The sequence below is a fragment of the Bacillus rossius genome, chromosome 15, assembly GCF_032445375.1.
Source record: "Bacillus rossius redtenbacheri isolate Brsri chromosome 15, Brsri_v3, whole genome shotgun sequence".
NCBI lineage: Eukaryota > Metazoa > Arthropoda > Insecta > Phasmatodea > Bacillidae > Bacillus > Bacillus rossius.
In genome coordinates this window covers 2,831,123-2,856,014 of record NC_086342.1, presented here as the reverse complement: position 1 = coordinate 2,856,014, position 24,892 = coordinate 2,831,123, and the positions used below count along the sequence as shown (strand labels likewise).

Genomic DNA, 24,892 nt, shown 5'->3' with positions numbered 1-24,892 from the left:
GTACAGATATATATGTGTGTGTGTTTTTGTTCTAACCAGTGTAAGGGAGTGTATAAGTGTAAAATTGATACCTAAGCAGTTGTAATTGATAATTTGTGTAATGTGAAAAAGAGATCACGCCGTATAAAAACAGTTCAGGTTACTGACAGTTAATAAGAGTTTGTTATTTGTGTGTAACTGTTTGAGAGTGTAACTCAAGTGCTATCACAAATCACATGTTGCTCCGTAAATGTACTATTTGCAGTGAAGTAAACAGGTTGAATGGGTATATTTTTATATGCTTTAATGGTACACATGTATCCTCTTATAATGTTATAAATCAATACATCTGAAAGCTAAATATTTTGCTTTTCTTGCCTTGTTACACTTTTTATTAGACTATCTATCACATGGGCTTGTAGAATATAATGTAGATTTGTGTTTATTTGTTATGTTATGAAATATAATTATGTATCATTACAGCTGCACACCAACATCTGCGAACCCATTGTTCCAACCCTCTGCTGCTTGTCGCTACAAAATACCAACACACACATGTTTACTGTCTACGTTATGCGTGTCAATAATTTATGTTTAGTTTAATGCAAGGAGTATATTTCATAATGATTGTCATGCAGCACACCTGTACACATCAGTACACTGCGAGTAGTCGAGGAGCGTGTTGGGAGCACAATAATTCAGAACAAATAGAAATGTACGACTGTACAGATGCATCACTTGTTACAGTTAAATAGAGTCTAGAAAATACTACTCATCATCCAAAAAAAATTTTTCAGTATTGTCATTTCAATTTTTACCTATTTCATTCAAATTAATTGAAGCATCAATTAAACCAATTTTATTTAAGATATTGTGAACTAATACAAGTTGTATATGCTTTTCTTGATGAGTGGTAATATTTCTTTTTATTGCAATTTAAGAGCTGATGGTTAGATACTGCTTGATCAAATAAGATAATGCAAAAAAAAAGAATTATTATTTGAAACTTTAAAGTTTGCATTTATTGTAACGTATAATAATTGTATGTGTTGTTTTCCTCTCCTACTAACAAGTTAACCTCTCTTCTAGAGCGGAGCAGACTAACTCGTGAGCCGGAGCAGCACAAACCCCCAGTGGAGGTCCCCTTTGTTAAACCAGTCTCCAGGGCCAGTCCTCGGCTCAGACCAGAACCCCAGGAAGTCCCTGCCACACAACCCGGGACCCTCACTCTGACTCCCTCCCCATCCGTACAAGTCAGTGGCGAGAAGACTGACACGGAGCCGACTAGCACCAAACCCGCAGACGATGACGTCCAAAGTTACTCGGACAGGAAGAAATTCTGGGAGCAGATGACGACTGGGAAAACACAGGTGGCCCCTGTGCTGCTTCAGGAGCAGTCTGAAACCCAGAAGCTGCGCGAGGGCGCCGAGCCCACAGGGCCCCCGGTACCGAAACCCAGGTCCACGTTGTCTCACAGCCAGGAGCGGGAGAGCGACATCGACAGAACCACGCCCGCTCGTCTCACGCCAGCACCCGAGGGCCAACAGCCACCCGTCCCTGGATCTCTGGTTGCTTCTGCTACAGAAGCCGCGAGTGTGCCGACTACAGACCTGCCTGTAGCCGAGGCTCTCACTCGACAAGGTTTGACAGGGCTAGAGAGCAAGGACTCCGAAGCTATTCAGCTCGTCGATTCTGCCATGTCCGACGAAGCTGCTGCAGAGGAAATGTTCAAGAAAATGAAACCACAAAGCTCTCTCATCACAGAGCAGACAGTTGTTCCTGAGGAAGAGAAAAAAGCTTCTCCCATTGGGGTTCTTGAGGAAAGTACAGTTCAAAAAATCACCAGAGTCAAAGGTATTCAGCCCGCCAGAGAAACGTTCGAAATACAGATGTCGCAGGAAGAGCTATTGAGCAAGACAGGAATGGAGCAAAGCATCGATGACTCACAAGCGGAAGGCATTTCTCGGAAAACTGTACACGAAAGATCGGTCTCCTTGCCGACTGCAGAGCTGACTGCCTTCGATCCCAGTGGCAGTGTACGAGCTAAGAAGCGCTACTTCGAAGCACAGATCAAGAAAGAGATGGTAGTCGAGCAGCTAATGACACAACTAGAAGAAGAGGGCTCCCCTGAACGCAAATCCCTGCACCACGTCCTGGAAGCTGACGTTGAAACTGAACCTGATTCAGAAGAACCAAAGGAGATGCAGGCTCCTGCGATCTCTAGTCTAGAAGAACAAGAGAAAGCCATCATCACCAAGGAAAAGGAACATTTAGACACAGATGCAGTACCTGACAGTAAGCCATCTAAACCTGTTGCTGTAAAAGACATGGCTAAGGAATTTGAAAAAGCCACTTCTGTTGAGTTGAAAGACAAAATAGAGTCTGAAAAATATGACACCACTAAAGCTTTACCCACAAAGGTTGTCGCACCAGAAACCACTGTTAAAACGAGTGCAATACTTAAACAATCTGTAAGTGAAGAAAAGAAAACTGTCAAGAAAGTAAAAGAAATTGCAAAATCTTTTGAGAAGGACGATGATTTGGCGATGTCTGTAAAAGACATGATAAAAGGAGAAGACATTTCTAAAGAAACAGCTGTTGATGCCACTTCAAAGACAAAGGCAATATTTGATCAAAAACAATTACAAGATGAAATAACACCAGAAACAGAAGAAAGAAAGGCTGTGAAAGACATTCGCAGTGTGTTCGAAACTAAAATTGTAGGTCATGATGAAACATTGTCTGAAAAGAAAATATTTCATAAAGAAGTTAAAAGTGGTGTGGTTAGGCATGACATGAAGGAAGCAGATACAGCTGACACACAGTCTGAAGAAGGCGCAGAAATAAAAGATGTGGTTCTCTTAGCGGGGTTAGCGGATGTTATAAGCAGTGAAGTGGCAGAGGCACTCCAGTACAAAACAGAATCCACTAAGACCTCTGATTCTCTTGAGGTCCACTTAGACAAGAGTGAAGTTGAGGAGTCTGAGAAAGAGCAGGATGCAGATGAGCTTAAACTGTCGCCTCTCAAAGAGCAGATCCCATCAATCACAGTGACTCGATCTGGCAAGCAAAGGACGGAGAGCTACAGCCAAGGAGAAAGCGAAGACACAGCATCCCAATCAGATGTAACACCGGAAGATGTGGGTGGTGGAGAACATCCATTGTACCAGCCTGAGGAACATATGCCAGACACTATATGGGAAGTACCTGTGCAACAACAGGCAGAGACTGTAATGGAAGAAGAAGTACAAGACATACCAACTGAAAAAAAAATGATAATTGAAAAGGATTATGAACAAGAAGAGTACCATGATGATAATAAATTGAAAGATAGAACCAAGACTGTGAGTATTTCAGAGGAAGAGGCAAGAGTTATTGCACAAGAAGTAATAGACAGTATTGAAGCAGAGGTAGTACTACGAACTGAACTGATTGGCTCTTCTGCTCCTGTGCCACATGCTGATGCAGCAGAAACGCAAGTGGCAGAGTGCCTGAGAATGCTTGCTGGTCGGGAGGAGTTAAGTCCCCAAGATGTTCGTCTCGTTGAATCTGTAATTGCGAGGAAACAACGAGAGGAAATTAAGCGTATTTCCCGTGCAGATACAACAACTTCCAGCATGGAAATAACTGATGAAGATCTTCGCAGTAGTGGTGTAGAGACTGACCTTTCTCCTATAGAGAGAGCAGAAGGAGTTGAAGATGTTATCATTTCTGAAGAGGAAGCAGTAACTAGTGAAGATGTTTTAGAAAAGACTCTTGCAGAAGTTCGTGAGTCCTTAGAAGCTGCTCAAGAGGAATTGATAGAAGAACACAAGAAGAAGGAAGAAGTTATTCAGAAAAAAGAATCACCATCAGAGTTTGAATTCAAGGTTTTATCTTTTGAAAGAAAGTTAGGTGACAAGATAGAAGAGTCACGGCTTGAAGAGTCAAGTGCCTCTGCAGATTACCGAGAATCACCAGTATTCGACAAGGGCGTGGCAGTGAGTCACACAACTGACATAGTCACCAAAGATGAGGACAAAGTTAGAGAAGAAACTACACAAATAGAAAAGGAAGAAATATGTCTTTCAAAAGGGATTGCAGTGCAACAGGTAGGTACTAAAATAAAAGCAACAGAAAAAACTGACCTGAAGTCCAAAGAAACTAAAGTTGAAGATACAAGAAAAGAACTAGATGATGATGGTACCACTTCTGAAACACAAACAAGTGTCACATTTTCTGATGAAGAAGATATATCATTTAAAAGTAAAGTCACAGAGACAAAGACACTTACACAAGAATATGAAGAATCTTCAAAACTTACGGAAGAGACTCACAAGAAAGAAACAACATTTGATGCAAAAATAGTGGTTATAACAAAAACAGAAAAGATGATGGATAGTAAATTATTTGAAGAAGAAAGCACAGCACAGTCAAAATCTTTGAGACATGAAGTTAAAGAAAAAGAAACAAAAATTGAAGAATTAGAAAGTGGTGTGATAAAAGAAACAGTATCCATTGAACAAGCACAAGCATCAGAAACTGTGCACGAAACAAAAGTAGAAAAAGTTAAACCAGCTACTAAGTTATCCGATGATGACACTTCTACCGTGAAACTACTTGAAGAGGAAGTTGATGAGCAAACTGAAAAAGATGTATTGAGATCCACCTCAATGAAAATCAAACAAAAAATAGAGCAAGATATTAAAACTGAAAGAACGGTAGAAAGTGCAAAAACTTATGAAGTAGACTCAGAAATGCTAGCAACAATATTAACCGAGCATGGCATGTCAATGCCCAGTGATAAATTAGAGTGGAAAGAAATAACTGATAAAGAAGGCTTGAAGAGAACATCTAGTGAAGAGTCACATGATTCTATACGGTCACCAGTGGAACTTGCATCATCGTCATCATCTACGACTTCTGGCAAGCGACCAGACTCTGAGACAATTAAAGTTATAGAACGTCCTGATGGCAGTGAAACTGTGGTTGTTATGCGGCACCCAAAAACTGAGACCAGTCTGAAGGTAGACAGGCGGTCTGGGGCAGATTTTGATAGTTCTGGTGAAAGCCACTACTACTCCTTTGAGCAAACTTCAGAAAGCGGTAGAACGTACAGCAGGCCATGTTCATCCGATGTCGAAGGTATGTTTGCAGGGACAGGCTCATCAGAGTATGAGTCTGCTCTTACGTCACAAGAACTGTCTTCACGTTCTGGCACCTCGTCTCAAGACTACCACACTGCAGCTGGTACCCTGAGTTCAAGAGAATCCATGCGATCTCTCGACTCGGAAAGTTCTGGCCATTTGGCCAGTGTTGAGGTTTCTAGTGAAGCATCAGAAACACTTGTGCCATCTGCACTAGAACTAGAAAAAGATATGGAAGGTGCTGTTGGATTGCATATCTTGGATGAAGAGGAAACCTCCCACAGGGAAGGTGCATCATACGCACCTTCAGTTGGAACAATTGTTGAAGACAAACATATTGTTGAGCCATATGATACGGTCATACCACATCATGTCATTAGGGGCGAATCACCGCCATTGTCTCAGAAATTTCATCCACAAGAGTATGATGATGATGGCAGATTAAGTTCATTTGAGATGGTTAGTGAATCAGATGTTTTGGACTATCCAGGAGAAGAGATGATATCTGAAGATGAAATGGATATTTCTATTCAGAAACAGAGGGAGAGGACTACATCAACAGATGAATCCACTGATGAAGATAGACCACACTGTATGAAGAGGTCTCACGAAATGATATTTCAGCCAGAGCCAAGAGCTATTCTCCCAGAAAGTCCTTTGTTAGACTCTCCTGGGGATATGCATGAGGAGAAACTGGGTTCTAGTGTTGAAGATGGAAGTATTTTAAGTGTGAGTTATTCAAGTGCCTCTGATGCTGCTGGGTTGCGTACTGTAATAGAACTGTCACGTGCAGACTCTGACAGACAAGATGGATCAGTTGCATCTGAGCAGCTTAGTATGACTGTGTCAGGAGCATCAGAGCAACTGAGTTTTGAAGAAGCAGATGTGATTACAGCAGCCACAGCCCAAGCTCAGACTACAGAAACCAGCACAACCACTCACCCCACTCTTCCATCAATGCATGAATTACAGCTTTCATCCGTAACCATTACTACATCATCTGTTGATGAAAGTGGAGTTCAGAGTGTGTGCACACAAGTGACCTCACAGTCGTATGCATCCAATCAAGCTGAGGGAGAACGTGTAACAATTCCTGATGATGACACTGATGAAGCTTTTGCTACAAATGGCCCAACACAAGTCGAGTATATTCCAGAATATGATGATTATGAGGAGGTACCCAGCAGACGCTTGATGGGTCATCGTCGCAAAGAAAGCACTAGCTCATTTGTACCAACAAAGTTATCTAGTGTTTCATCTGACATTTCAGCAGATTCTGATACTGTTCCTGTTGTAGATACAGTTAAACCTGGTCCAGAGATCACTGAAGACATGGCAGAAAGTGACAAATATCGTGAGGCAGTTCCACTGACACTGAAAGAAGTACACAGTGATGAAAAGAAAGATGTGGATGAAGCAGAGAGGCTAGAAGAATCATACCAAACAGAGGCTGATCAAGGTTTTCATCGTGACGTTAGAGAAGGAAGAGTGGTTCTTGACGAAGGTAATGAAGAGTATGATGCTGAAATCAGAGATTTAGTTGATTCGAGTAGGCCTCAATCACAAGTAAGCAAATCTGACTCTGAGAGTTTCAGACCAGTGTCAAGTGGCCTTTCTGATGATCGGCCTGATTCAGAGCTAGCAGAACTGTTGAAACAGTGCTCTTCAGACAGTGGCAGAGAAAATGTAGAGGATTCTATTGAGCGTCCACTATCTCCAGAACCAGTAGATGAGTGTGAAATCAAAGATGATACTCCGGAGTTTTCATCAGAAGCACAAGCTAGTGTGACAGAGTTAGAGATGGAGTACACTGGCGCTTTTAGTCGTGCTGGAGAATATGCAGCACATGTAAGCCCAATTCGTGAAGAGAAGGATGGAATCAAGTGTGATGATGAGATGGCAGAAGCAGAAGCAGACTTTCAACTAACTTCTCATATTCTTCCAGCAACTATTTCTGAAGACTTAGTTGCTGAGAAACATGAACTTGAGACCGGAGAACAAGTACTTAAGGAACACAAGGACCAGTCCCATGAGCCTCCTCCTTCACCTTCGGCGATCCCCGACATTACAGTCACTGAGCACATGACACCATTACTGGATAAAGGTTTTCGTTATCCAGATCTGGAGCTGGAGGAAGAAGAACTTAGCAGGTCTAACGTACAAACACCGGCATCAATGTCAAGCGTAGCTTCTTCTGAAACAGAAACGGACCAGGGAAGAGAATATATTGTGGATGAAGGGGACAGTTGTATTACAGAAGAAAATGAACTAGAATCTTTGGATGAAAAAGTTGTAGAGCTGTCACATTCAGTCGATGAGACTTCTGCTGCTGAGGATAAAACAGTTTATGAGATAGAGACAAAAGAAGATTCTGAAGAACCATTGAAGTTTCAGACTACCTCACCATCTGAGTCCCCTACAAGTGATTCATTTGAGTTGCTGGAAAAACCTGACTTGACAGATGATTATGTTGTAATAGAAGAAGTTGGGAAGGAAGCTGAAGAGCACGACACAGAGGGAAAAAGTGTTCACATCGACCTCCAGAAACGTGTCGTAAAGAAGAAGAAGCAACGCAGTGCCGAGGAGGATGAACCTGCACTTATACCTTCGCCACCAGCTCCTGCCACTCGAATGACTGATCTCAAGTACTATCCTGAAGCTGGAGATGACATGGCTCCATTCCCATTTGAGGATAGTCCACCTACTGCCGCCAAAAAGTCGTCTGAGGCAAAAGCACGGGAAGAGTCTGAAGGTGACCATGAATACGAGAAGGATGTGGAAGCAGGTAAGAAATGGATTGAGATGCAATTCCAGGGAGATGCAAGTGCTTCTGCTCTTGCTGCTGCTGGAATGGCAGGGTACGGATATGAGATGGACTTTGAACGTGTCCCATTAGAAGATATAAAGGAGGAGGAAGTGAATGACTTTGATCAAAGTAGTAAGGTTGGTAGCATTGGCAGTTATCGTGAATCAATAGGCAGCTTTGGTAGTGTTAAAGACTCATTTAGTAGCACACCGGAGTATGATGTACTTGCTGGAAGAAGATACTTTACACGTTCTGGTGATCATGATGATGTTTCCATGAGTTCACTTCAAGAATTTGAACAGCTTGAAAAACAGATTGCACATGAAATAGCTCGAAGAAAGAATCATGGCTCACAGGATTCTTTGAATGGCAGCTTGAAACGCCTAAGTTCATCAAGCCGTAGTGGCCAAGGGGATGATATTTCTTTGTCATCTCTGAAGGAATTTGAAGGTTTAGAAACAGCGTGCATTGAAGCAACCATAATAGAGACACGAGCGAAAGAAGAAGAAAAGGCACTTCTGTCAGAAATTGAAGAGGGCCATGAAAGCCAAGTTTCAGAATCAGAGAGCTGTGAGACAATGTCAGCTGCTGGAGTTAGAGAGAGAGGAGGAGAGAGTGTTGATTCAGATGACTACGAGAGGCGCATGTTTGAAATTGATGAAATTATAAGGCAGGCTCAGTCAAATGTTGAACGATTTGCTGATGGCAGTGATAATAGTGCTTTGGAAAAAACTGAATCTGTCGGTCGTGGAGATTCGATGGAAGAGGTCGCTCGTATTCCTGAACTGGACCTCGACCAACCATTTTACTCTCAGCACGGAGTCGTCTCGGCTGCCGTGACTCGTGTGTGGAGTGATCCAAAGGCGACGAGTCCCGAAGGCAGCGCAGATTCTCTTGATCTCAAGACTGTTGCAGACAAATCTCAAGATCTCATGACGACCAGCGCGGATTCGATCGAACTCCAGGCTCCGCTGACGCCCAGTGGTAAAGACATAATGACGGACTCGGTAGAGTTGCCCGTCGACTCCGGCGTCATGGCAACCTCGACGGATTCGCTAGATCTGGTCACCACCGGTGGAGCGAGTGCCATGGCGATGACAGACTCCATCGAGGATGAGTTGGGACACGTTGAGATAGAAGGTCAAGGGTCGGGTTCCGGCGGTCAAGACCAAAGCAGTTCCAGTGGACGCGATGGGGACTTCAGCTCATCAGGAAGAGACGAGAACAGCGGCGAACAAGAAAATTTACTTCCTCCTAGAGCTGAACTAATGTTGGGCAGCACTGACTCTCTAGACCCATCCAGTTCAACCGCCACACACGCCACGTATCAGAACGAAACAGACTCCATGATGTCGTCTAGCTTTACAAGCGGTGGGTCCAACACCATGGTTTCCAGCACAGACACCTTGGATCCCGCGTTGGCCTCCGCCGGAGCATTCAGCGCCGTCGACCTCGCAGCTGCTGCAGCCAGGTCAGGGATGTGGTTCGAGGACGTGGACTACTCGGCAAGCAAACCGATCGTGACGGAAGTCGTGGAGTCCGTGGAGGGAGACGAGTACTCCCACACGATAAGGCGCACGGTGGAACTTCCTCCGGAGGTTAGGAAAGTGACATTCAAGGGGCCGGATGCACAGCGAGCCCTCAAGGAGTACGTGCAGAAGTTCGCTCCCGGGGAAGAAGTAACCGAGACGCAAGAGACAGACGACGATGGGAACGTTCACATCAAGCGGGTGGTGCAGCAGCGCGTGGTGATCGCGTCGGGAGGTATCGACACGACTGCCCCTGTCACTGGCGACCTCGACCCCTTCCCCTCCGACCCGCTCCCCTCCTCTGGGGCTGTAGTAACCACCACTACCACCACCCAGCCGGACACAATAGCTCCCCACTTAACAGGTAGACATCCCCCTCATTTATAGTCACTCCGAACCCAGTCTCAATGTTGGCATGCACTCCACCACTATTGAAACTGGGCGCTCGTATTTACCTTCACTTGTGTAAATGGTACCTTTGACTGCTTATTGTAATATTGGTCATGCTGTTTCGTCCGATGTGTAGATGTATGGATTGTGCATTGATGAGTCATGCCCAAAAACTGTGTATTCAATGGTCATGCAATTAGTATTTTTTTACAACATTTTCTGAACTGGGTAAAATTTGTAACTTGATGCTTTCTTGAAAGAGTCCAAATTGTTCTGTGTCTGTGTTCGCTATCATTACTTTCCTTGGCTCGCATAAAAAAGTACAGTAGTTTAAAGTGGTTGTGTTTTGGAGTAAGTTTGTTTTGTTTCTTTAATTTACAGTGTTTCATGCATAATTTTGTTTTGTTTATTTCATTTACAGTGAGTCTCATCGGTAGAGTAATATATTTCCTTCCCACGATTTAATTTCACAATATAATTTTCCAGTTTCATAAATATGTTCAAAACCATCAGCATTTTTTTCAAGAAGCCAATAAACGGCTAAGGTTTATTTCAATAAATGGCTAAGGTTTATTTCAGACACACGACAAAAGAGCATGTGACATTACTTTTTAAATTGCAGTTTTATGACTTTGAGTTTGAGTACTCACTTATCCTGAGCTTTTATTCCACGTACAATCTCTCTCATAAAATGTTCTATAATAGTATTTGTATGCTTTTCAAAAATAAATATATACATATATTTGTTATAGATATTAATTTTTCTTATTTTGTATATATTCACATACATAGTCTCCTTGCATTATAGCTTCACTTTTTATTTCAGTCTAGCACTCACTTTCTTTTACATGAATTTTATACTTACATAGCATACATTATTCCCACTTGCGCTTCTGAAACAGGTAATGGAGACATTTTTGTAACACTTTAACCACTGATATTTTTACCATTATTGTACTTACATCGAGACAGTAGCATACTAATGTTGTGAATAGTGATCATGCTTAAGTATTTTTCTTGCATGTTGTGCATGCATGTTGAGTTCTGTGCATAAGTATGTGAATGTTGTGTGATATTTTGAATTATATGAACAATTGCAGAAACAGTTTTATTTCTTGTGTTACTTGTATTAGTTTCATTAAACATGACTCAGTATTATTTAGTTGTGTTGTTTTCATAAAAAAAAATTGTTTGTTTTTAAACTAAGCTTTTGTTCAACTGTATACAAATATATCATTTTTCAAGAAAATAATATAAATTTTTTTATTTTTGGTTCATTATTAAACTTATTTGTTTTGTGAGTATTTTCTTGTTGAAAGAGGAAAGATTTTTTTTTTATAATATGTTGTCTGTAATAATTTGTTGAAAATCTTTCGTTCAGTAGACACAAGTGTAGATGAGTTGCCGATGATGAAGGTTCAGGCTGTGCTTTGTGCTTGCAAGTGCGAGTGCTATCCTGTTTTCTTGGTGTATCGCAGGGGATCTGGCCGCAAGTGGCCGCGAACAGCAAGCCCCCCACTCTGACGCACAGGCCGGCGCTCCTGCAGCAGCGAGAGGTTACTATACGCATTTACTACCGTGTGTGCACCTAGGTGTTCCTGCCGTGCATGCCCTAGTGCCCCGCCGTTGGAGCTGCGAGCGTCTAACACTCGTGGATGAACTAACATGTGCTTTTTTATCTTACCAGCTTAAGTACCCGGCCTTGTCCGCCCTAAACACATCACAGTACAAGGAACATCAGTACCGAGTTTCAAGTCTGTAGGATGTACACTTGGAAAAAATGGGAAATTTCGATTTTAAAATCCTGCACAATCTCGATGCATCAAGGCCATACATCAGCAAAACCAGGGACTCCAATCTTCAACTACAATTTGTGGGAAGACAGATAACACCTAGGCAAGAAGTGATAGGTGCACCAAACAATAGCGCGTTACGAATGCAAGAAAACGCCATCTATTGACGAAGTTCCTAACTAAACTGTTGGCTGGCAGCCGCGAGCTTCACTAAGCGGGTGGGTTTCGCCAAGGAGAAGGATAGGAAGTGGCCAGACCTTACTGTATGACCGTGTGGCGGACATAGAGAAATGACGCAAACTTGCTGTTTGTGTGCCTATGACCTACCTCCTATGATTTGCTAATATAAAACTGAATTTACCTCTTTTTCACTCCCTTAGGGAGTCTTTGTCACTCTCCGGCCCATAAACTATCCAAATGCAAAAAAAAAATCATGTCAATCCATTGCTCCATTCCTGCATGAAAGAAGGAAAAACAGGCAAACACAGTTTCACATTTATAATTTTAGTAGAGATTGTTTATTTATTTTTAAAATGTCTACCAAAAGTAAATAAAGTAAATTAGAAAATTGAACACTGAATACCTTTGGAGTTAACTGGTTAATTTTTTTCACTTCATACCTATTCTGTTACCATTTCCAAAGATATTGAATTTCCAAAGTGTAATATATAAATAAAATTGCAAAATGTAGTGATTCTGGAAACATAGTTTGCGAAACAAACATTTAAAGGGTTGAATGTTTCAACACCATAGTTAATATTTTTAATTTCTTTTTACATTATTTATGTTGTACCCTGAGACCTAGATTCGGATTCAAGGGGTATGTTCGTGGTACTCTTTGAGATTTAAATTTGTGATTTAGATTCGAGAACATTGGTATTCGATCCATCGTAACTTTTAAGAGCAAGTCATCATTAACCAGATCTTAAATAATTACTAAATATCCTACAGTTGAGGGTGTGGATGTTTAGTATCATAATAAGAAGTAAAAAAAAAATGTAAATCTTTTTCAATATACATACATTTGTTTTGAAACTCAGAAAAAATTTAAATGAATTTGTGAAGTACACGTATCTCATTTCTTTTCTTTACGGTACTTTTTTCCAGAACTCACGTCTTATGTTTCACGTCCTAGAGGCACAGAGCAACAGAATGTCCCTTTGACTAGCTCGGAAACTTAAGTTTTATCGTTGGTCACGTATTGTCTTTTGCACGTCGTCACCGTCCACATTTTGAAGCGTAGTTTTCCTTCCACGTGATGCATCACGGATAGTCGCATCTCGCCGAGCGTGGCGAAGGCCTTCGGTGCTGTCTGTGTCGTCTCAACGCACAGTGGTTGCATGGGCTCCGTGTCTTTATGCCACACGCGCAGAGAGTCTGTGTGTGTGTGTGTGTGTGTGTGCACGCGTGTGGCCTGTACTAACTAGTACCACCACCACCGTGTGCGTATCTGTGGTGTGCTTTGTAACAAACCAATGGACTATCTTAAGACGTCCGTTGCATGTCACCGTGAAATTGAGTTGCTGTGTTTTTTTTTTAAATTCCCAAAACTGAAACAGTAGAACTGTGGTTGAAAGCCTGATTTATGTGATTGTGCATTATGTTATAGTATTTTAAGTGTTAAACTTTATATTTTAATATTATTCACAGACTGTTGTTAAGTTAATTGACGTGAGTGTCATGTGATGAAATCCTGCATAATCAACAGTAATGTATCCTTGAGTCTGTAACACAGACAAAGTATGTATAGAGTGAAATTAAATTTTTACTAGTACCTATTTCAAAACTGCTTATTTAAAAGTGCTTTAACAAATTAATCTTTCATGGATATCAGGGTTTTTTTTTGTACTTGACAGACACCTTATTACCTTCCATTCCAAATTTTGCATATGTATTTCTCACGCTGTGTGTGTAGTGAACCATAATGTATGCCTAACGTTTTTTTTTTCTTTTGCAATATTGATTTTGTGTATTATTTTCTTATGTTTTCCTCATAATATAAGTTAACTCCATATGTACATTCACTGAAATGAATTTAAAAATTTTTTTTAGACTATCCCTTGTAATTAAATGTGGAGCAAAATACATTAAAGCTAACTTACTGAAATATAAATGTAGTAACAAGTAATGCATTGCAGACAAACTCAAACCCAACACAACTCTTTTGGTGAACCACTTTATGTTTCAAACATTTGGCATTGGAGAATATAACATAAGGGTGTTAAAGGTAAATTAACATTTTTGCCTTTCAATTTAACTGCACAAAGTTAAAAGATTATCCAAAGTGCCAAATTATTTTCTAAAATTTCTTGTATTGAAAGATTTTGGAGCATTACTATTTGGCAACAAAAAAAAATTATGTATATTTGTATTTTTTTCAAGATTAAGCTTTATCAATGATGACTTTATTTTTGTTTCTGTATTCTTTTAAACGCTATAAGCAAATAACTTTTGTAATTATTACTACACCAACCATCCAGCCATTGTACTGCTGTGCAGAACTGCATAGGAAAATGGTATTGACAAGGATAACCTGAACATAAATGTGCAGTTTGAGCATTAATAAGACAGCGCATGAGAATATAGCATGAATAACTCAATCTGGTGTGTAGAAAGTCTAAAAAAAATTGTTGTTCACAAAACCATTTAAAAAATAGGCATTTATATAAACTTAAATCCATTTTAGCAAATAGACAATAAATTATACTCACAGTCTTACATGCTTCAGTAGATGTTATGTATGTGATAAATGCATGAATTTGTAATAGAATACCATTGTAGTAGCACGTTGGAGCAAATGATTAAGTGTTCAAGTCATGTTTGACAATATTCTTTGATGGAATATGTTAAACTGTATAACTAAGTTGTTCTGAAAAAATTGTGCAGTTAAATTAATAAGGATTTGGACAGGTACAGTTGTACACAAAAACAATATAGTTGTGCTGGGTTCATGGCTTTAACATTAGATTCTTTGTTTTACATGTCTATGCAATTTGGTTTCACTTTATAAGATAGTTTGCACAGTGAAATGCATTTATATTAAAAATTACATTTAAATAAAATCTTCCATCTGAGATATTTTTAGGATCAGTACTGCATTTTGGAAAACATCCCTAATATTATCATCAATTGTTAATAAGATTTTCTTTACCTTTAATTAAAAATTTCTTACCACTCAACTACTGGTTTATATGTATTTCATATTTTGCAAAGTTCTTGTGAAAAACATATATTTTTTTTACCTGAATTTACAATGCCAGGGGTGAAAAATCTATCAAATGGTGCTTTAAAAAATGAAGAGTATGCCCTTTCAAATAATTTTATATATATATACCTATATGTATATAAAATTTCAATATACAAGAGTAAATTTTAATGCTTTTCTTATGATAAATTTCAACTAAAACTGAAGTAATATAGCCAATAGTGTTGCATTTAAAACTAAAATATTTAAATTCTTCAATCAATTTAGTTCTAAATTTTACATGCAAAAATGTATAATAATAATATCATTTTCACAGCTAACTTTTTATTGTGGAGGTTGTCACTTAAAAAGAGTCTGTAAGATTAAAATTGTTTCATGTAATTATAAAATAATTCCCTGGAAAGTAATTGACACTGTCATTAATGTGCGATTCTACCACAAATGTTTTATTTCCAGATTATTATAGGGATATATTTAGCAGAATTCCAAACAACACAATTACATAATTTTACAGTTTAATAACTGTTGTTTTTGTATTAAGTGAGCAAAAAATATTGAGGTGAACTTTTACTTTTTTTTTTAAATTTACAATTTTACTTGATGATAATATTGTGAGAGTTTTCTAAAACTCTTTGTGTTAGTTCTGAAGTGAAATCCATGATGTAATAATTTTAGCTTTCAGGGAATTTTCCAGAATTAATTTTGAATGTTATTATTAGTGCTAGAAAACTTCTAACAAAATAGTTTTTTTTGTTGTAACTTATATTCCTCACTGTTGTGTGCTACCCCAACAAGTTTACAAATTATACGTCTTTCCATGTTGAAATCAGCTATGATTGAGTTTAGGGCTTAGATGTACAATGGCAGTAGCTCTTTAAGTTTGGGAAACAGCTAACGATCGTTGACGCACAACGATGCTCATAGTAAGTTTCAGTGGTTTTCCTTGCCTGTAGGAAAGGATTGCAGCGAACAAGTCGCACTGAATGCAATGACTCCTCACCGCTTACAGCGTCAGAGTGGCCACACCAGCGTAACCTTGCTATCGCAACGGTTGTAAGAAGCGAAAGCCTTTGTCCCAGGAGTGAAATATTTTTCACTCATTGCAAGCGTCACTCCACTCCTGATGTGACTGCGTCAGTATACAAGCACAGCATGTGTCTTCAAGGGGTTTACAATCCTCTTTAGCCTCAAAGTTTAGAATAATTTCTCTCAGGCAACTTGGAACTTTGTCAGGCAAATTTTTTTTTGCGAATCAAGAGGGAAAAGTAAACATGAGTCTGTAATAACTTTTTACAACAGGTGACATAAATTAACTGACAAGGGGAGATCTGTTACTCTTCATCGCCAGTTTCCGGATCCGCAGTAGACGTAGGGCTTGACTAGAAATGAAAGTGATGCATATGGCGCACCAAATGCAAGCCTTTAGGAAATAGAATTTCCGTTGCGGAGCGCTAAATACACAAGTCTTTTATGCTAGTGCAATTTCCAAATAGTGGTTGGCGCAGCTGAATGAGTTTGGATTAGTAACGCAAGTGTCGTGGGTTCGAGCCCCCGTGTGGAAAAAAAATTTTCTTTGGCTTTTTTTAAGTTTTTATGTTACTCTGGCAAGAGCTTACAAGCGAATAAGCTACCTAGCTAGAGTTGTCAACGGCTGATAGTCGGGTGTACAAAACTTTTTTTTTCACTATGCCGAGAACCTATTGTTCGTGTAAAGCTGCAGAGGGATGTTCGAAGGTCGAATTAAACCAACGTAGTCCTTGCGTAAGTTTTAATTACAATTTCTTATCGGAAAGTTATTCGCGATTCCAGATTCTCCATGATTATGCACATGTTAAAAATTAATTGGCTGTTATAATCTTCTCCTTCCTTGTACTGCTGGATAGTGCTTCTCTGTTTATCCATGCGAGGCTACAGCGAACGTGTTGTCGTAGCAAGGTTCCGCTGTACGCAGGGGCGCAATAACAGGAGGGGGGAAGGGTATTTTGCCCCCCCTCCCCCCTCTGAAACCTTGAAGTGGGGGCAAACGGGGGCAAAGAAAGTGCTGTGTAATCAATTTTTAGATGATAAAACTGCTTAAATAGCACCATTTTCCACCTTGAAATACAAATTTTCCCGGGGGAGGACCCCCGGACCCCCCGCTTCAATAGGGGGGGATCGATGATTCTTTATAAAAAGGTATATTTCCCCCCCCCCCCCCTTCCCTTTTGGAAATTTAGTTGTTGCGCCCCTGGCTGTACGGCCGACGACGATCACAGCAACCTAGTTTTCTGAGCCTGCCACGAGTTAGGAGGACGCCGTCTGATTTCAACACCGGGATCGGCGTGGTGGGGTGGGGTCGCAGTTCCGGCGACACCGCTTGGCTAACCTGCATTTTGTCTGGCTTGTTCCCCGCTGACGCTTGGTGATGGCTTGGTAGCTAGCGGCGCTCGGCGGCGTCCCCCGCCCGTCCACGACATTAGCATTGACTTTGACGAGGACCGCGAGGTGGACCCCCGCGAGCATGACTGGCGGTTCCACTTCCGACACCACTCGGGTCAGTCCTGCCGCCTGGACAGCCGTTACGCTGCGTCTCCCGCCCCTGCACGCGCGCGCGCCGGTCTCTCGGAGGTGGCTTCCTTCCCGTGTCTCTGCTACTTTTCAAACAAGCCACGTAACGAAACATCTTGAGTGCCTTTTTGTAAATTTTCTAGCATTTTGCATCAAATCACCTTTAATCTCCATCCCAACACTTTCAAGCGTATGAAATTCATATCCAAGCTAAAACATTCTTCTTCATTCTGCTTTGAACTTTCAGATTTGTCTTAAAAGAATTAAAGGCAAGTTTATGCATCCTTAACATTTGTGTGAGTACCTCTGATTGGAATACGAATGATAGTAATGAGTATTTGTGCAGCTTAGAGAAATACGCGTAACTGTTGTCCAAGCACTCAATTTTTTTTTTTTTTTTCTGTTTATCAACTTAAACCCATGAGATAATACAGTGAAAAAATGTAACCGAAATACTGGAAGTGTTATATTAAAATTTAGATTATTATCTTAACTCTTTTATGTGAACGTAATTGTAATGGGTGTGTTGAATCTCTGGCATGGTGATGATTTGGAACTTTTTGACTAAATATCTCTTTATGACCAAGTACGGTTGTCTTGCGGTCTCACAGTGGTGCAGTGTTTAGCGGTAGCTCGTTGTCGTGTTGCGTGCACTGTGTGTCGAGATGATCGCTGATGTGCCTGCTCGTTTTTCCACAGAGGAGGAAGAAGATGCTGTGACGGTCCGCGAGGGAACGAGCGCCGGGCCCCAGACAACACAGACAACGTGAGTGTTCAGTAGCCGGCTGCGCATGCTCTGCAGTGGCGTTGCCAGGATTTGTGTATGGGGGGTGTTAAGAAGCATGGCCCGCCATATCATAGCGGGGGGGGGGTAGCAGTTTTCGGTTCTTAAATTTAAATATTGTAATGGTAAAAATTTTATTAATTTTAATATGAAATTTGTTTGAGTGATGAATAAGAAATTAATTAAAGTTTTGGTGTTAAGGGGGGAGGTTTGAACCCCTAAACCCCCCCCCCTCCCCTGGCTGCGCCCCTGGCTCCGTGATGTCACGCAGGGTGTGGGACGGTGCATTCGGTCAATTTAGCCTCCCCGGAAAAAAATTTTCTTAGACGGACCACCGGTAACCTCCCAGTAGAGTAAACTATAGTTGATGTCAAGTCATCTGGATGTTGGAAATAAAAACACCATTTTGAGCTGTCGTTCCGTGCTGATAATAGTAATATCTGAGTGTAGCAAGACAGCGCCATTCCAGCCAGGGTTGGCTGCTTTAAACCACGATGGTTTAAAACACGGTTTAAACCGTGGTTTAAAGAAAACCAAATGGTTTAAAACATTGTTTAAAATGTGGATTTACCAAGTGGTATTTATAAAAAAAAAATTCTTTTAACCATGGTTTTATCAAGTGGTTTTTTTTTTAAAAAAAATGGCTTCAAACATAGTTCAAACCATGTTTTTACCAAGTGGTATTAACTATTCTGGTTCAACATGAGTGGCAGAAAGCGGGATGTTGTTTGCCTTTCATTTGAACGTGGTGATAATCAAAATAACTAACATAATAAAAAAAACTGTTTTAAACCTAAAAAAAAAAAAAAAAAAACCTGGTTTGGAAAAAAAAAACAAGGTTGTTTGGTTCTTTTCCAACCCTGGTTCCAGTGGACCTGGCTTTGGATGACGGTCAGGCCAGCCCGGTTTCAGTTTCCCAGAATCACGAGACAAATATTGCGATGGTTCCTGCCCCAATGTCTCTAGTTCCTGTGCTGTCTGCGAACATGGTTTATTGTTCCCAGTTTGTAAGTTCGCTTGTGGACTAACTGCCATGATCCGAAATCGCCCGCAGTGCCTCCCAATGCCACGTGCGTGCTTCTTTTCTTTTTTAACGTGTTAATAGTCCAGTCTGACCAGTCTGCACGTTTTGGAATCCACTCTCGACAGTCATTCCTGTCAACAGTCCTACTAAAACTCCACCAGTCTGATACTTTTTCCATCTGTCAACATGTGACAACAAGTCGTTTGGTATTTTTACACTTTCTTGACAAAAATAAAACAATTGCAGTAAAATGTCTTTGATGTGACACACTTAAGACCACAGCCATGCTTAATTATCAAAAATCAATATATTTTAGGTCAGTTTTGTTTTTTAAACAAGAGATTTGGTGTTATTTTTTTTATATACATTGTCTTTATAATTTAAAAAAATGTGTATTATTCAACAAATATGAAACTAAAATATTTCTTAATACTTATTTTACCATACAGGTCTCATTTTTATTTACACCTGCTGCACATAAACAGTAAAATCATCATTAGTAAAATGTTTGTCTAGAACAGAATCAATCAGAAAAATTTAAAATAAAACAGCAAATTTTTGTGTTTGAAACATGTGCTGTCATTAATGTAAACATGCGTTACTAATGTTACGAGATGCTAGATCAAACAATGTAGGTTTTTTTTTTTTTTCAATTATTTTACATTATTAATTCTGTTTCAAATTCATGCTAAATAAATTAGATTCAATAAATTTATCATTATAATTTTTTTTTTTTTGTAATTTTTAGTTAAGTTTTGTCGAGTAGATCATGGAGATCATGTTTTTAGTTACATTTTGGTACCAAATGGTATATTATGTTGCATTTCAGTGCTCTGGTTGGATTGGCATGATTGTTTCTGTTTTTATCGTAATTTAACACATCATCTTGTCCCTACAGATTAAAGACAATTCACCACACTTTTGATAGAAGGGGTTTGTGTATGAAGGTGATGCATTTACGCTTGGCTCTTCAGGTTGCTTTGATGTGTCGAGTCGTGACGGTGAGATACTGGGAGGCTTAGCTTCAGGTTGCTTTTATGTGTCGAGTCGTGACGGTGAGATACTGGGAGGCTTAGCTTCAGGTTGCTTTGATGTGTCGAGTCGTGACGGTGAGATACTGGGAGGCTTAGCTTCAGGTTGCTTTGATGTGTCGAGTCGTGACGGTGAGATACTGGGAGGCTTAGCTTCAGGTTGCTGTGATGTGTCGAGTCGTGACAATGAGATACTGGGAGGCTTAACTTCAGGTTGCTGCTATGTGTCGAGTCGTGACAATGAGATACTGGGAGGCTTAGCTTCATGTTGCTGTGATGTGTCGAGTCGTGACGGTGAGATACTGGGAGGCTTAGCTTCAGGTTGCTTTTATGTGTCGAGTCGTGACGGTGAGATACTGGGAGGCTTAGCTTCAGGTTGCTTTGATGTGTCGAGTCATGACGATGAGATACTGGGAGGCTTAGCTTCAGGTTGCTGTGATGTGTCGAGTCGTGACAATGAGATACTGGGAGGCTTAGCTTCAGGTTGCTTTGATGTGTCGAGTCATGACCTTGAGATACTGGGAGGCTTAGCTTCAGGTTGCTTTGATGTGTCGAGTCGTGACGATGAGATACTGGGAGGCTTAGCTTCAGGTTGCTTTGATGTGTCGAGTCATGACGATGAGATACTGGGAGGCTTAGCTTCAGGTTGCTTTGATGTGTCGAGTCATGACGATGAGATACTGGGAGGCTTAGCTTCAGGTTGCTGTGATGTGTCGAGTCGTGACAATGAGATACTGGGAGGCTTAGCTTCAGGTTGCTTTGATGTGTCGAGTCATGACCTTGAGATACTGGGAGGCTTAGCTTCAGGTTGCTTTGATGTGTCGAGTCGTGACGATGAGATACTGGGAGGCTTAGCTTCAGGTTGCTTTGATGTGTCGAGTCGTGACGGTGAGATACTGGGAGGCTTAGCTTCAGGTTGCTTTTATGTGTCGAGTCATGACGTTGAGATACTGGGAGGCTTAGAGGCGTATTTGTGATGATGTTCACCTTGGTAAAAAAAATAAAATCCCATTTTTGACGTGACCCCCTCGGTTGAAGCAGCGTGTCGTGTGTCGTGTGTCGCAGCGCGAGGGTTGTCGGGGAAGACGGCTCCGTCACCACGACTACCACCATGACGACCGTGCGGTCGGAGACCTCGGGAGACGACGACCAGCTGCGGGAGCTGCTCGACCGGCTGGAGCAGGAGAAGCAGGCCCGGCGCTAGGGCCTCCGCCCCGCCGTCCCGCCGCCCCCTTGCCTCCGCACCCGTCGCTTCTTCATCCGGTCCCCCTGCCTGGCCAACACTGAGTGGTGTCCTTTTAACAGTCAAAATGTTCACGTTTATTTTACTCTATCCCTCGATGCACTCAACTGCTGTTCTTTCTGTCGTGAAACAGGTTTCTTCCTCGCGAGAAATGGCTGCTTCGCACTGTCGACAAAATAAATGTTAATTCGGAACGGATATGTTCACACAAGTTAATTCTGTAAATGTTAACAAATATAATTTTTTTTTTTGTTAATTATTTAAGGTATTCATAAATGATTCAAATGTTTCACAAAATTGTATATCTTTTCACACTGCTTAAGTAGAGAACAGTATCCTTTGGGTTAGGCAAATTTATCCCTTTTAATTTTATGTACAAAGTAAATGCTTAGTGGGTGGTAGTTTCCACCAGTTTCCACTTATGTTTACAAAATGAATAATTCAACCAACAAGCTACATAAATATCGTTGACTTCTAATATTTAAACAAAAATAATAAAACTATAATGAAATTGAAGAACAGGAGGTGTAGTTTATAATACTCCAATTAAAACTAGTGCAAAACACCCTCACCCCCCATTTTATGGTACTTAAAACCTAAGTGTATAACAGTATGTAAAGTCACTGGGAATCAACATATACCTCTGATAATTACCTATGTATGTATCATTATTTCTAAAGACCTAATTCCATTGTAATAATGGTGTTTTACCCAATGAGAAGACTTAGCTCATTGAGATATTAAAATCTTTAAAGGTGACTTATTGTATAACTGCTGAGTGATATGAAGTGTTACCTAACTGCATCCTAATGATTGATTAATACTTTTTCTGCATTTGAAAAAGCAAATTCATTATTGAAAAGGCCTCACTACTATTAAACAATTACCGTAGGTAATAGGTATTGTTACAATAACCTACTGTGACAACTATTCCAGAATATTGACCTAAATACTGTACTTATTACAGAATACCTTCTTGTCTGCCAATTAAATAAAAGAACTATTTCATTGCAGTAAAGGATTACCATGTGGAAATTGATCTTAAAATTACCAGAAATTAAGATAAAATACTAGCTTAGTCATTCTAACTGTCTGGGAAAAAATTAGCTCTGCCCATAAATAGAATTGTAGGTCATTCATTATGTAACACTACCCTGATCATGACATAATTACTAGAATACAACACGAGATGTGTTTTAACTCATAACCTATTTCAGGAAAACTGAAAAATATGTTTAAGAATAAGTGTTAGTTCACTTCTGTAATAAATTTATGAGTAACTTTTTTACTCTTACTAAAGAAAGTGAAATTTACTTGTGATTTGAAATTATATGTGTTACCTGTGCTAAATAAAACACACGTACACATCAGAATCACTTAAAATGTGATTGGTATTGTCTGATATCATTCTGGACAAAATAGAAAAAAATGCATTAGATATCTTCATACGTGTAACTTATCTATTACAAAACTAAGACTGTATAGTCTGATACCTTTCTGCTTTGGTAGTATACTTCGGCATTTTGCTGATAAACCAAACTGACAGCATTAACAGAAGTCAAAGCATGTGAAATGAACAACCTCCTGATCGTGACGTTTGGACCATCAGCTTCAATGTGTCCAACCCGATGGGTCGTCTTGAACTTGAGAACTACACCTCGTGTCAGAGGGTTACTGTCCGATAAAGACGTTTTATTGTGGCTGAGTGATCACGGCACGAGTGTTCGACATGAACAGTTTCACGCGAGTGCGTCGAGAAGTAGCTGTCCGTGCTGGCCTTCGGCGCACGCAAGTCCGTGTCGTGCACGAAGATGCAAGCAGACAACTAGAAACAGCACTGAACTGTTCGAAAATAATGTGTCTTTACATTGAAGTATATTGAGCATGTTGTTAGCTGTTCCGAAATAATATCTTACACATAATTGCAAAAAAAAAAAAAATATTTCAGCTAAGCAGCAAGTAGAAAAAATTCAATGAAATTGTCTAGTCAGAAAATAAATTACTGTAATGTGTGTAAATAAATATATATATATTGTACATACGTATTTTAACAACTAATTACGACATAACTTATTTAATAATGTAAGCACTTACCAAAATAAAACGATAAGAAAGCAAAGACTAAATTTAATAGAAGTAATAAATATTTGGTTTGATGTGTGAGAATATATGTAAACGTTAAGACAACTTGTGAGAATGATGACCTCTTGCCAAGCGCTGTGGGTCAAGCGATTGTCGAAAGGTCATTGTGTTTCAAACATTTCAAAGGACTGATGAACATAAAAATATAAAGAAATACTACACCATACTTTTCCATCATGTTTGTTGATCAGTAAAGTATTTACTATTCCTAACGCAATACACTTTCTTGGGCTATTACAACTTTGTTTTTAATGTCAGTCCAATAACAATAGACTTCATTATCAAGAGCAGTTTTAACACTGCGAGTAGCTGATGACAAAAAAAAATTAATTTCATATTGAAGTTGATAATGTTGTAAGGCTATTACTTTTTTTGTTTTGTTTTTGAAATTATTATGAATGTTTAATGTTTATGGATACTGTTACTCATAGCCATAAGGAAGCAAAACTAAAAATTACCATAAAAAAATTTAAATAATATTAGCTTTTTAGACATGTTGCAGTGATTTAAAATACCTGCTAATTATTGCTAATGCTTTCAGTGATGAAACTGTGCTCTCATTTGTTTCAATTGTAGTTATCGCTTGTTGCAGTTTGTATTTGAACTACGATTATTTATAAGTGACATGTTGTCTTGTCGGTTTGTTTTTAAAAAATTACTGTAATATTTTGTTGTTTACTTTTTGCTGATGTTTGAAAGTTGGTACATTTGCTGCAATCTGAAGCTTCAATATGTTATTCAACTCATTTGCAACACATATCTATATCATACTTGACTAAAATGTACTTGATCATATAGGTACTCCGTAAGGTTGTGGTTACTAGCCGTGTCTAGTTAGGAAGTTTTGCTGTTTACATCCATTGCTTTCCTTCCACAAATATTGTAATGAACATCATTGCTAGCATGATTTGAGTCGTGAATATCTATAATGTACTTAAAATAATGAAACTATTGTTATTTTTGAAGAAACATTTTTTCCTTAGCTCATAAAGTGTTAAAAGGACATGCTTCTTTTTGAAAATCTTTATTATAAGATATACATATATATATTAATATATCATTGTCTTTGGATGAATGTACGAGGATGCAGCTAATGTTTTTATTGGCTCACTGTTTTGACATTGAAATAAAGCTTACGAAGTGCCAGAACTTGTGGTTTTATTTACTAAATGACATTTCCCATTGCATCATTTATTTATAATTATAATTACTTCAACATTACTTTTTGAACTTGATGCCAAGACCACATCTTTGTTGTATGCGTAATATTGAAAAGCCGTTGTAGTCGTCAGT

General features: G+C 39.6%; 1 protein-coding gene across 17 annotated transcripts in view; it reads left to right on the top strand.

Annotated features, from left to right (window-relative positions):
* Positions 1–24,882, top strand: part of LOC134539287 (titin-like) — a 299,819-nt gene extending 274,937 nt beyond the window's left edge. For 4 of the 17 annotated variants that reach the window (XM_063381169.1, XM_063381163.1, XM_063381161.1 and 1 more), the window contains 4 exons: positions 11,309–11,386; positions 17,245–17,361; positions 18,075–18,141; positions 21,280–24,882. In XM_063381169.1, the coding sequence (XP_063237239.1) occupies positions 11,309–11,386; positions 17,245–17,361; positions 18,075–18,141; positions 21,280–21,418 (401 nt within the window). In that variant the 3' untranslated portion in view covers positions 21,419–24,882. Of the gene's footprint in view, positions 1–1,068; positions 9,805–11,308; positions 11,387–17,244; positions 17,362–18,074; positions 18,142–21,279 lie in introns of all 17 variants that reach the window. The other 13 variants (XM_063381171.1, XM_063381164.1, XM_063381162.1 and 10 more) reach the window with 7 other exon arrangements.
* Positions 24,883–24,892: the final 10 nt, after the last annotated feature.